The 12,925-nt window shown below is 53.0% G+C and overlaps 1 protein-coding gene across 2 annotated transcripts in view; it reads left to right on the top strand.

Annotated features, from left to right (window-relative positions):
* Nucleotides 1-9,675: 9,675 nt before the first annotated feature.
* Nucleotides 9,676-12,925, top strand: part of PADI4 (peptidyl arginine deiminase 4) — a 28,815-nt gene continuing 25,565 nt past the window's right edge. For both annotated transcript variants that reach the window (XM_059691089.1, XM_059691088.1), the window contains exon 1: nucleotides 9,676-9,976. In XM_059691089.1, the coding sequence (XP_059547072.1) occupies nucleotides 9,813-9,976 (164 nt within the window). In that variant the 5' untranslated portion in view covers nucleotides 9,676-9,812. The remainder of the gene's footprint in view (nucleotides 9,977-12,925) is intronic.

Below are 12,925 nucleotides of genomic sequence, written 5' to 3'. Positions count from 1 at the left end.
CACTACAAAGTCAATGTCATCCCACAGCCCCTGCAGCATAATGACAGTGGGTGTGCTCCATGTGCCAGGCATGTGCCGGGCATGAGCTGGACACTTTACACACGACATACATCATCTCCTTTGCTCATCCCAACAGGCTAATAGGCCGTTACTATTACTACCGTCACATTACAGATGAGGAGACCGAGGCACAGAGAAATGAAGGAACTTGCCTGGGCCGCAGAGCGGTTAAGGGGGGAGACAGGTTTGAGCTTAGACAGGTAACCTCCGTTGCCCGGCTTCTTAACCAGCCACTCCAGCAGTTCTCAGCCCGCCTGCGTATTAGAATCACCCGGAAGGCTTTATAAAGCGAGCAGCGAGAGGACCCCGCTCTCAGAGACTCTGTCTGTATACAGCATCAGTGACCCAACCACATTGTCCTCCTAAGCATCCCTCCCCCTCCTCCTCCCTCGTAACCCGCCTCTCCATCAAGAATCAGCAGCCATGAGGACGGACTCCGTGGCCACATGTGGGTGCAAGGGACTCTGGGAAATGCGGTCCTTGTCTGGGCAGCTGCCTCCCAGAGTGGAGTGCACGTTATAGACAAAGGAAGTCTTTGCTGGCTGCCAGCCACTCCAAACCCAGGAAAGAGAGAGAGAGAGAGAGAGAGAGAGAGAGAGAGAGAGAGAGAGAGAGAGATGGAAAAAAGGTCTCTTTCACGGAGGAGGCATCCCAGGTCCCAGCCTTTAGTTTTCGGCTCAACTTGCATTTCTATTCATCTCATGTTGTCCCACCTTCAAGGAATTAGAGTCCTAGCTGCGGTCACGGTCACACCGTGCTGGCCGAAGCCCTGCAGGTCCCTCTCTGCCTGCTCCTCGCCCCACTCCCAGGCCCACTCCGGCTGCGGTTCTGGGGTTCGCCCGCAGTCTGAGAACCACGAAAGCAGGGCTACCTGGAGAGAGATTAGTGAGTCTTCAGGGGGAGCAGACAAGGCCCTCCTTAAGGGCCTGGTGGCTGATGAAGGTGTGGGGGTGGGTGTCTGGCTTTCCTGCTGCCCTGTGTGTGGCGATGAAGCAGCTGATGTGCCCATGTGGAAGTAGGTTGGGGTTCATCTGTCACCCTGGACCTGGCTGGGGCTCAGGAGTGAGTCTGCAGGTGGGAAAGGAACCAGGAGCCGACCCCGAAGCACACTCTCGTTTCATGCGTTAGATGTTTACTGAGCACGTCCTGTGTACCCAGGCCGCCAGCATGTGCTGGGCTCTGAAGCCTCGGTTTTCTGCACGGCCATCCAAGGAGCCTGTTGCACACGTTTTCCTGATAATAAGCATTTTTTTAATCCTCACCTGGGTATATTTTTTCCATTGATCTTTAGAGAGAGAGTGGAAGGGAGGGAGGAAGGAGAGGAGGAGAGAGAGAGAGGGAGAGAAAGGGAGAGAGAAGCATCGATGTGAGAGAGACACATCGAACCTGCAACCAAGGTATGTGCCTTTGACTGGAAATCGAACCCGAGACCCTTCGGTCCGAGGGCCAATGCTCAAACCACTGAGCCAAACCAGCCAGGGCTAATGATCAACCTTTTTTAAAGTTGAAGTTTCTGATACACTTTTTATGAGAAGTCTGCCCACAGCAAAGCCTTGACCAGCAGGTCTGAGCACTCTCCACCCACTGGGAGGAGGGCTGTGGTGTCTCCCGTCCGTCCAGAATGATGTGCCCGTGGCCGCCACTCCCCTACGACTTGAAGCTCAAACAAGCAGTGGACAGATTTCCACCAGGCCCAGGGTAGGCGAGGGGCGGGGCTCCCATTCCCCAAAGTGAATCACCCCCATTCTGGGCACCAGACCTTGATCTCCCAGTTCCCAGCATTTTCTTGTGATGGTGGCAAGGATTAGGGATGGTTGCTCCTAGGACGCCAGGGACAGGAGTCACCCCTGGAATTCCTAGAAAGGACCGGACACCCGGAGCACCCAGTGTGGGCGCTGTCCCTGCCGTGACCCAGATGAAAAGAAACCACCGCTAAGCCTGTCTCTGAAGCAACTCTGAAGCGTTGAAGGCCAACATGAAAGTGAGTTCCGCAGTTTCTTCTTTGAACCATTCTCGGGTCTTTGAGTCTCGGCATCCTGAGAAACTGCACCTCAGTGTTAATTACATTAATCTGGAACATCCCAATCACAGAAACCATAGCTGCCCCAGGCAGTTCCCAGGGCTCCGGCAAGCAGGGGCCTGAGCGGGGCGGGGCCGGGCATTGTTCAGAAATGCGTTTTTATGTGAGTAACACCGCCCAAGAAGGTACGGGACAGCTCAGTCATTACAGTTCTGGATTTGTTTATTCACTTGACACAATCCTCAAGGGATGTGAGGCCACTTACAAAAAGCCAGCCAGCTGATGGCTAAAAAGTATAGCAAAGGAAAGATACCAAAGCAGGGGAACCTAGGAAAGATGGGCGGGGGGCAAGGGCAGACACCTCTGACCGTGAGAATCAATGTGGTTAAGATGAGAGTTAGGAGCTGAGCTTCCCAGCAGCCCCTGCGGAGAAGGGAGCCGGCATGAGCCATGTCACCCTCACTGTCAGGAGGAAGGCAGCCTGCCAACGATTCCTGCCACCCAGGAGCCTGCGTGAAAGGCGCGGAGTGGTCAGTGTCCCCGACGACCTGGCAGCAGCGAATCCGATGAGAGGTTTCCCGGGGCCGGGCCCTGTCTGCTCGTCTGTCAAAGGTGAACGATGAACTAGACCAGGGCCTGGCAGACAGTAAGCCCCCAACGAACGTTCCGTTCTTCACTTTCCCTCCTTCCCCGTCGCACAGCACTGGTGCCTTACTCACTGTCTCCGAGACGCCACGGAGCACTCACACCATGTGATTCGGCACAGGTACTCGGGCTGCGGGCCAGCTCAGGGAGAGATTCGGGCGCTCCAGCCGGGAATGGGCAGCCGTGGACCCTGACGTGAAGAAGCTCACAGAGGAGGAGAGAAGCGGGGCTGGCAAACAGACAAGGCAACACGGCATGGTGAGCACAATTATCAAGGAATAATAGTAACTACAATAGCTTCCCTTTTTTAACGACTTAAGCTGAGCTAGGTCCTGTACTCGTCAAGAACAGCGTGGGAAAGGAAACCCACAGACACAGCAAGGGGTCCATGCATACAAAAATCCTAAGCAAAGCTCTTAGCAAACTAAATTCAAAAAGGATGCAATGTCGGATTATACAATGCCAGGTCAAATTAAATAGATCCCCAGGAATGCAAGTTTCACCCTGGAAAATCAGTTCAATAGATTAATAGGTCAAAAAAACAACAACAGCAATTTACACAATCAACTCAATAAACCAGAAAAAAAAAACAGTTGATAAAATTTCCATTTATAACCTTAAAATAAAGCTAAGAATAGAAAGGAACTTCTTTATCCTGACGAAGAGCATCTACAATAGTGCTCAGAGGGTGGTTCCCTGACCAGCAGCATCCGCGTGGCCTGGGAACTTGTTTGAGATGAAACCGGGAATTGAACCCTGACCTTCCGGTTCATAGGTCGACACTCAACCCCTGAGCCACGCCGGCTGGGCACTTTCTGCTTTTTAATAAGCCCTCCGGGTAACCCTGGTGCTGCTAGACTTTGAGATCCACTGACCTACAAGAAACCCGCATCACAAATCATAATGATGGGATGTTGAAACTCTCCTCCTAGGATCAGAACAAGACCCGGGTGCCCACTGCTGTCACTTCTGTTGAACAGCAAGTTCATTGAGCAGAAAGCTCATGCAGTGCAGGGAGGCAAGAAAAGGAAATAAAAGTTTTTCAAAATACATTTTATTGATTTTTTTTTTTTTTTTTTTTTTAGAGAGAGAGAGAGAAGGATAGAAACAGTGATATGAGAGAGAAACATCAATTGGGTGCCCGACCCTGGGGATCAAACCCCCAACCTGGGTATGTGCCCTGACGGGGAATCAAACCCACCACTTTATGGTGCACCGGAGGATGTTCCAACCAACTGAGCCACACCGGCCATGGCGGAAATACAAGTTTTAAGGATTGGAAAGGAATCATGATATATGTAGAAAGTCCAAAAGAATATCTAATCTATAACAATTAATAAGATGGTTTAGCAAGGCAATCTCTGTAAAACTAATATACAAAATTCAATTGCATCTCTATATTTATGGAGTACAGTATGCAACTGTGCTGGAAACATTCAAGAATATCTAATGGAGAGAGAGACCATGTTCCTAGATTGAAAGTCAATATTGAGATGTCAATTCTCTTATGAATTAATGAAAACCCAATTAGAATGGCTATAACATGTGTGCGCGCGCGCGCGCGCGCGTGTGTGTGTGTGTGTGTGTGTGTGTGTATAGAACTAGTAAGCGGATTTTAAAATTTATATAGAAGTGTTAAGAGCCAAACATCACTGAGTCCCTCTTCAAGATGAAACGTGAGCTGAGTTGCTCTACCAGGTATTAAGACTTACTATAAAGCTATAGCAGCGAAGACAATGGAGAGCTTAAGCAGAGATAGACGAATAGACCAATTTCATAGGCCAGAGGGACAGACATTTCCTTACTGAATAGAAGGAGTTGTTTATAAACCCTAGAGGTACACGGGTCTGTCACCGTTTACATATACTACATGTTTTCTTTTCTCCCAGTGGCTTATCTTTTTTCTTTCTGAATCTGTCTTTTAATAAACAGAAGTTCTTAATTGTTTTGTTTTGTTAATCCTCACTCGGGGATATTTTTCCATTGGTTTTTAGAGAGTGGGAGGGAGCGGGTGGAGGGCAGCTGTGGCAGTAAAGCCTTGCTACCTCCTGGTGGAGGGGGATGTGTGGGCGTGGGGGGCAGAGGAAGGATGGGTCGCTGGGGTAGAGGTCTTAACCCAGTCTCCCAGGTGACCCCATGGTCAACGAACTCATCAAACTACATGCAAATGTTTCATGTGCATTTTTCAGGGGGAATGTGGCCTCAGCTGCCTTCGGCTCCTTGAAGGTTGGGGACGCCCCTCCCGTCCTATGACAGATGCTGTCAGTGTCCCCCATTGCCTCCCTCCTCAGTTCCGGGGACCCTGTCCCAGCACCAGCACCTGCCCAAGGTTTCTCTTCCTCCAGAGCCTGCCAACCGAAGTGCCAGGGAATATGTCCCCAGGAGCGGCCCTCAGCAATGACAGGGGGAGGGGGTGTAAATGCCCAGCTCCCCTGCTCCTGGGCTCGGCTCGCTCTGAGGTGCAGCCCCACCCCACTCTCCAGCGCTCCCCCGTGGGTTCCGCTCATCACCATGCTGGTTACGGTGGTCACCGGCTCACCCTCACACCCTCACTGGCTTCCTGCCTTCCCTGCCTCCCAGATAAACTATGTCCACTCAGACTCTCGCCCCCGAGTCTCCCCCTGGGGGTCCCAGACTAAAAACCCCGGGAGACGGAGAATGCGCGTGGAGAGTGAGGAGAGACTTGCTTTGATTCTGCACCACCTTGCCCGTGACCTAGGCCAGTGACAGCTCCCTCCCGAGCCTCAGTTTCCCCATCCACAAGGAACGGGACGCCAAGGGCATCTCTATTGCTCCCTTTAAGTGCTCAAAAGGGTGAGTGACGCCATAAGAGTTAAGAGCACCTCCTGTGAGCTGCGTGTTCTGGGACAGCTGGTTTTACGTGTCCGCTTGGCCAGGCCAGGGCACTCCGATGTGTGGTCAAACAGCAGCCTGCGCGTTGCGGGGAAGGTGCTTCTGAGATGAGACTCACATTTAACTCGGTGGACGTCACCGTGTGGGTGGGCCTCGTCCAACCAGTTGAAGGGCTAGGAGCAACGACTGGACGTCCTCCAGGGCCGAGGGGGTTCTTCCACAGGCGGCCTTCAGGCTTGGGCTGCAACATCAGCTCTTCCGGGGTCTCCGCCTGCCTGCCCTCCACCCCCAGCCTCCACATCCTGTGAGCCAATTCCTTGAAGTTGCCCTCTGAGGATCTATACATTGGAACACAGACGTACACATTCTTAGAGAGAGAGTTGACTCCTATGGCTTCCGTTTCTTTGATCTTCGTGTTGTGTTCTTTGACGATGACAGGTCTGTCTTCTGTGTCCCTGATACCTGGCACCATGCCTGGCACAGAGGGGCGCGCAGCAGATGTCTGTCGAATGAGCCTGAATCAGAAGCCTGGAGAGCCTGGGGTCTTTTATTCCCCCCTCCCCAATCGGCTGGTAAAGCCTTGTGGTTAGGGCTTTGCAATCAGCTCGATCTGGGTTCAAACCCTGACTTCTTTCACTGCCAGCTGTGTGGTCTTATTCTAGTCATTCACCCTCTCTGAGCCGCATTTCCTTGCCTACAGAATGAGATTAATCCTCCCTTCCCCGTGGGGTTGAGAAGAGGGTCTGGTGAGATGGTGCGTGTCAGCAGCTGAGCCTGGACCCTGCCCAGAGCTCAGGGTCCTGTAGTCACTGTTACTGGTTGGGAACACAGACAACAAGATCCTAATATTCCTTGCACAAAGGCACGTAAGGAATCCCTAAGTTGGGAGACCAACCTCAAAGTCAGAACATCCCAGCACAATCAAGATCTGGTTCCTTAAGGCCTGCGAGAGAGTCTGGCACCCAGCAAGGGCTCAGTGAACTGCACGGCGGGGGTGTTGCAGAAACACAATGCTGTGGCCATTCACCGCCTGATCAATGAAAATGAGGAGGAGAGCAGGACAACGCGAGGGTGTGTGACTGCCCCACGCCTCGTCATCCTGCACCCTCGTCATCTGAGGGCTCTGGCCTTACCGGGCCCAGAGGCATGTTCATGCAAACCCACAGGGCCCTGGAGTGGCAGCCGAAGATGCCTGGCCACCTCCCGGTGAGGAGGGGCACAGGGAGGCCCGCGGCACTGGGAGGAGCAGGCACGCTCTGCCAAGACCTCTGTAAATCCATCAAGCAAACAAATCCGGGAAGAGTCCTCCCCCCAGCCTGGCAGCGGAGAATGCAGGGTGTCAGTGTTATTTTAAACCAGGCCTACGTTCAAGTTTGCGTGGCACTGTTTTCTTAACAGAGCTCCAGTTCCAACTTCAAGTTGCTGCCGGAGAGATGTAACCATAGCCAAGCAGAAAAAGCAAGTCCCGAACTGCCTGCCAGGCCCCACACACCGGCTCTGGCCCTTTCCCTCCCTAACATCCCTCCTGATCAAAACGGCCCTAAGGTAACATCAGCAACAGAATGGCCAGCATCGGGGCCATGTATTCATCTCATTAGGAACTAAATAAACACCAAATACCACGATCAAAGTAGTAGAAACGAAAACTCATTGCTGGGAGGGCCAGGGTGACGTGAGCAGTAAACCTCTGGAAGGCAGTTTCAAATATTAGAAATTCTACCTTTAGGAAAATGATCAAGGAAGTAATTCTATTCAGGCAAATGTTTATTTGGGGAGGGAGAGAGAGAGAGAGAGAGGGAGAGAGAGAGAGAGAGACTGACTTACGCTTGCTTAAAATGTGAAAACATGTGGACAATATCGACACACTCCCAACTTTCTACCTGATGTTATGGAGAGGCTTGGAGGGTCTTTGTGTTGGAAGGGTGATAGTTTTCCTGGGTTCAAGTTATACCTCTGAAAAAATGAAAAGTTGAGCAGGGTAAGAGCCATTTTTCATAATGCCAACAGACTATATAATTCCTGTTTATTAGCTGCCTCTTTCTCCTAGAAAAAGGAACTCCATGAAGGCAGGATGTTGGTCTGTTTTGGTTACTTTGTACCCACAGTGCTTGGAACACACAGTAGGCACACGATAGATATGTGTTGAATTAACAAACCTGCTTTGGTTTTTTCTCTTTGTGGCTTATTCACACCTGATTTAACCTTCAACTTGCTGAAGATAAAAAGGGAAGAAAGAAAAAAAGGAAACTACCCCCAAGGAACCTCGGCCTTGGGGTAGAGCCCAGGCTTCCTGCTGACTTGCTGTGTGACCGTGGGCATGTGACACACCTTCTCTGTGCCTCGTCTCCCAGCCACAGAACTCGGCCTGGACTTGGTGTGCTCTGAGGGCCCCTAATGCTGACAATTGCCGGTGTCCTCCTCCAGCCTCCATTAGAAGCTCAAACTAGTCCCAATCATATGACCAGCCACAAAAAATGGGGTTTATTAAGACCTACTGTGTTCAAGTAGTCCTGTGGATGCATCAAGGTACCAGGTCTGGCCATGGCAGCTGCTGGCACAGAAAATGGAATTTGAGCCTGGAGAAGGCGGTTTTGGATCCTGGGACCCACGTTATGGGCTGTGGGGTCTTGGGAGTATCATTTAGCTTCTCTGAGCCTCAGAGGCCTCATCTATAATGTGGGCATCATGCTGGGACCCACCTCGTGGGGATGCTGCAGGAAGCAGGATTGGAACTCAGGCCTGCCTAACCCCACCGCCTCCGGATCCCCAGGTATGATGCCTCCTTTGGGTGCTCCCTGCTGGGACTGCTCATCCACCCACCTCTCCCACCACTGGCCCAGGTGCAAGCACAGCTCCGTGGCCGAGTGAGTGTCCCATTGGCAGATGTGACCCACCTGCAATGGCTAGTCTGACAGCCAGACAGCAATGTGCAGGGAACGCTGGCTTCCCGCTCTGCCACACGCTAGCTGTGGCGCCTTGGGCACGTCACCTTTCTTCTCTGAGCCTCTATTTTCCCTTCTATAAAATGGGTAGGTAGTCACAATCAGCTCCTATATGCCTCGTACTGCAGTAAGAAGTAGATGTTACAGCCCTAGCTGGTTTGGCTCAGTGGCTAGAGTGTCACCCTGTGGACTGAAGGATCCCGGGTTCGATTCTGGTCAAAGGCACGTACCTCGGTTGCAGGCTTGATCCCCGGCCACCAATCAATGTGTCTCTCTCACTTCGATGTTTCTCTCTCTCTGTGTCTCTCCCCCTCCCTTCCACTCTCTCTAGAAATCAATGGGAAAATATCCTCAGGTGAGGATTAACAACATCAACAAAAGTAGATGTTATATACAATCAGAAAAGCTCATGCCACGCGGGCCGGCAGCTAATATGTCTCATACTCTGGAGCAGGATGTTTAGTCCAAATGCTGGCTCTGCCTCTAGCTCAGTGGTTTTCAACCTTCTGGCCCTTTAAATACAGTTCTTCATGTTGTGACCCAGCCATAAAATTATTTTCGTTGCTACTTCATAACTATAATGTTGCTACTGTCATGAATCGTCATGTAAATATCTGATATGCAGGATGGTCTTAGGCGACCCCTGTGAAAGGGTCATTCGACCGCTGGAGGGGTCGCGACCCACAGGTTGAGAACCGCTGCCTAGCCGCTCATCCTGTCTGAGCTGCTGCTTCTGTAAAGTGGGAATAAGAACGTCCTGACGGCTGAGAGCTGCCGTGAGAATGAGATGAGGGAGTAGCAGCACCTGTCACGCAGCTGTCTCCGTGAGCTATTCCACGTCAAGTGCAGGGCAAGGCGCCCCGCACACAGACAGCACCCATGTGGGTGACCAAGCTGGGGGAGACCTGCCCCACGCCAGGCTGGTCTTTGCATGTGTAGCCCGGGCTGTGACCTTTTGCCTAAAATCTTGAAACCTCCCCCTGTTCTAGCCTTAGCCTCTCTGAGAGCCCAGCTGGGCATAGTTAGGCAAGATTGGCTGCACCCAGGTGTTCACAGCCCCAGGCAGGGAGGGGGCTACGGACTTGAGGACCCAGACCTGTGACCCCACCTCCAGGCGTCCTGAGCCCTCTGCTCTCCCTGGGAAACTGACGGAGCCAGCCTGCCACTGATTCTGGCATTGACACCCAAGGGGTCAAGGGGCAGATCCAGGGCAGAGGAGGGGCTGGGAGTGCCAGCCTCGGACCTGAGTGGGGAGGGGCTCGCCCCTGAGCACACACCGCAGGTGCTGACTCATGGCCTCTGCGGGCAGTACAAAGGAACCAGCCAGGGGCTTCCTGCAGCCGCAGGGACGAGCTGGCCGGATCATGGCCCAGGGGACGGTGATCCACGTGGCCCCAGAGCAGCCCACCTACGCCGTGTGTGTGCTGGGCACCGAGACTCAGCTAGATGTCTGCGGGTGAGCAGGGGACATCCTGGGGGCGGGGAGCAGGTGCAGTGATGCTGGATGAGCAGGTTCTGCTGACACGGGCTGTGCGCTTGGCTCGGGCTCCAGCCTCAGTAGCTGTTGCCGGGGGAGAAGCTGGAAAGGGAAGACCTGAGTGTCTCTGGGAGGTGCCCAGACTCAGGGCAGTGGGGTCTTCGCCACGTACAAGCGGGAGTCCCCTGGGGGCCTCACCACAAAGAAAGTATTATCACTGAGGCAATAGAAGCTCAGAGAGGGTTTGTGATTTGCCTAAGATCACACAGCAAGTGCGCCCCGGAAGCAAGGCTAGACCCTGGACTTCATGACCCAGACCTGGTTCATGGTTGCAGCCAAGCCTCCCTCCATGGGTGCCTAACAGCATGGGTGTGATGAGATAGGCTCGGCCGTGGGAAAGGCTGAGGTGGGAAACCTGGCCCTGCTGTTGGCTAGCTGGGTGGCTTTGGGCCTCTGAGCCTCAGTTTCCTTGTCTGTGAAATGGGAATAATACCCACTTCATAGGGCGGTTAAAGATATTAAATGTGAAAAACCATGAAAATGTTTGTTAAGTTCTTAGCCCAGAGTGGGGCATATCCCTGGTAGTTGCTCATTCCTTCACCCATTCATTCAACAAATACCAATTGAGTACCTACTATGTGCTAAGCCCTGGGTCAAGATCTAGTTAAATCAAATGGTCCAGGAACACTCTCGGAGGGTGTGCATCGAATGGTCGGCGTCATTGTTGTTGTTAGTAATAATACTGGCAGTCCTGGTTTCCTCCCTCCCTGGCTGGTCCTAGAATGGCACCTGCAGGAATTTCTGGGGGATTTCTTTGAAAGTGTCACTTGCCTGGACCCGGGCAGCGGGAGAACAGCAGTAACTGCTAAGGTGGCTTCCCAGGAGGGGAGGCAGGAGACTGAGAGGGTGAGGAGGAAAGGAAAAAGACAGCCTCATGTCATTTGAGGTTCCTCCTTCAGGAAGACAGTGAGCCTGCCACTCAGCTCCCCGAAGGCCTCCCAGACTAACGGCTACATTCACATCACACTCCCCACACAGAGCTCATTCCGTAGCCCTATGAGGTAGGCAGTGCTGTTATTCCCACTTTACAGAAGGAGAAACTGAGGCCCTGAGAGCCACACAGCTAGTAGGTGAGGATTCAAACCCAGGCAGCCTGGGTCCTGGACCTTCCTCTCTCCACTTCGGTCCCTGGACCAGCCTTCCCATCACTTCTAACCTGCCCTGCACAGCAGTCCCCAGCCAGCGCCTTCGTCCCATCTGCACAGACACCACCCTTACTGCGGCCTGAATTCTCTTCTTAAAACACAGCCTGGTTGGCACACACCCCCTGCCCCCACCCCCCACCCCGGGCAGCAGCATGCACCCTTGAGCCCCTCCCAGCACAGCGCATTCCTCCACACCCTGCTTGAGCCGTGCCCCCTGCCACTGGGCTCAGACCCCCAGGGTTAGAAAGAGGCGGGACAGACCACACAGGTATGGGTGCCTATTCCAGAGCTGCTTTCACCTCTGCTAGTGATTTTCATTCTGTTGGGAAAGTACTTTCCCCGGAACAGGAAATACATTGGTTACATGCAAACAAAATCCCTGGAAGCCTACTGAGGCGCCTTCTGTGATGCTTGTGGCTGGCGTCAGGGCTGTCTCATGACCCAGGGACTAGTGCCAGCCCTTCCAACGGGATTTCTAATCCTCACAGAAGCCCTGCAAGGTGAACACTCTCATCATGCCCATTTTAGAGATGAGTAATCTGAGGCTTCAAGAGATAAAAAACAGCTACCTGGCAGGAGATTTGAACCCAGGCCTGTCTGATCCTAAACCCACCTGCCTCTCCAGCACACAGTGCCTCTGAGCGCTGCGGGGTTGGCCTCTCTGGGCACGGCTGCCTGGTTGGTGGAATTCATGCAGCTTCCGCGGGACTTGGGAAAGGCCCAGGATGGGTGCGGGGTCCAGGAGGCCCAACCACGGTGGGTGTTCTGAAGCTGCCAGCGATGGGCTTCTCCTCTTCCTCCCAGGGTCTTCCTCAAGAGGAGACCATGCAGTGGGACAGCGAGGAGCATGAGCAAGCCTGTTAGTGTCTCAGAGCCTCAGTTTACCCATCTGTAAAATGGGAGACTCAACACCCACCTTGCTGGGTTGTGGCGAGAGTTAAATTATAAAATGCAGGCCAGGTGTCCGGCCGAGTGGTCCCCTTTTGCTAGAAGAGTCACGTGAGCCCCTGCATGTGTGAGTGTCACAGACCCACGGGAGGTCGTGGGTAAGGAAATGCTGGGTGCGAGAGCTGGAGAAATGATGTCACTCGTGCGGGCTCGGGTTCTCAGTGCCGCCCCTACAGAGGCTCCTGGACGTTACTAGAAGAGTCAGCTCTGAGTTGTCTTGTATTAACACACGGGGGGCCCCCTACACAGAGACACAGTGAGACCCACATGCTTCTGAGACTGCCTTGTTGTTAGGAAGCCAGCCGCCCCATCACCGGAGAGAGCAGGGAGTTAGCTGAGGGGGGATGAGAGAACCCCTGCAGCAGAAGTGCGGAAAGGAAGGGTGTGTGGTTTCCGATTGCTGTTGTAAGAGGTTGCCACAGATCTAGTTGCTTAAAATGCTGTCTCTCTTAAAACTGAAAAAAACAAAAAACAAATGTATGAGCTTACAGTTTGGGAGACCAAAAGTTCAAAAATGGGTCTCATGGGGCTAAAATTCACGGAGCTAAAGTCAGTGTGTCAGCAGGGCTGTGCCCTTGTGGAGGCGGAGAGAATCCACTCCTTCCTTCTGCAGCTCCTGGAAGTCACCTGCATTCCTGGGCTCATGGCCCCTTCCAACAATGCATCACCGTGGCCTCTGCTTACATCACCCATTTCCTCTCACTCTGCCCTGCCCGCCCCCTCTTGTGGTTACACTGGTCCCCCCCAAATAATCCAGCATATTCTCCCCATCTCC

The sequence above is a fragment of the Myotis daubentonii genome, chromosome 3 (assembly GCF_963259705.1).
Source record: "Myotis daubentonii chromosome 3, mMyoDau2.1, whole genome shotgun sequence".
Lineage (NCBI taxonomy): Eukaryota > Metazoa > Chordata > Mammalia > Chiroptera > Vespertilionidae > Myotis > Myotis daubentonii.
The sequence above is the reverse complement of the archived record's forward strand: the minus strand, read 5'-3'. Positions and strand labels throughout refer to the sequence as shown.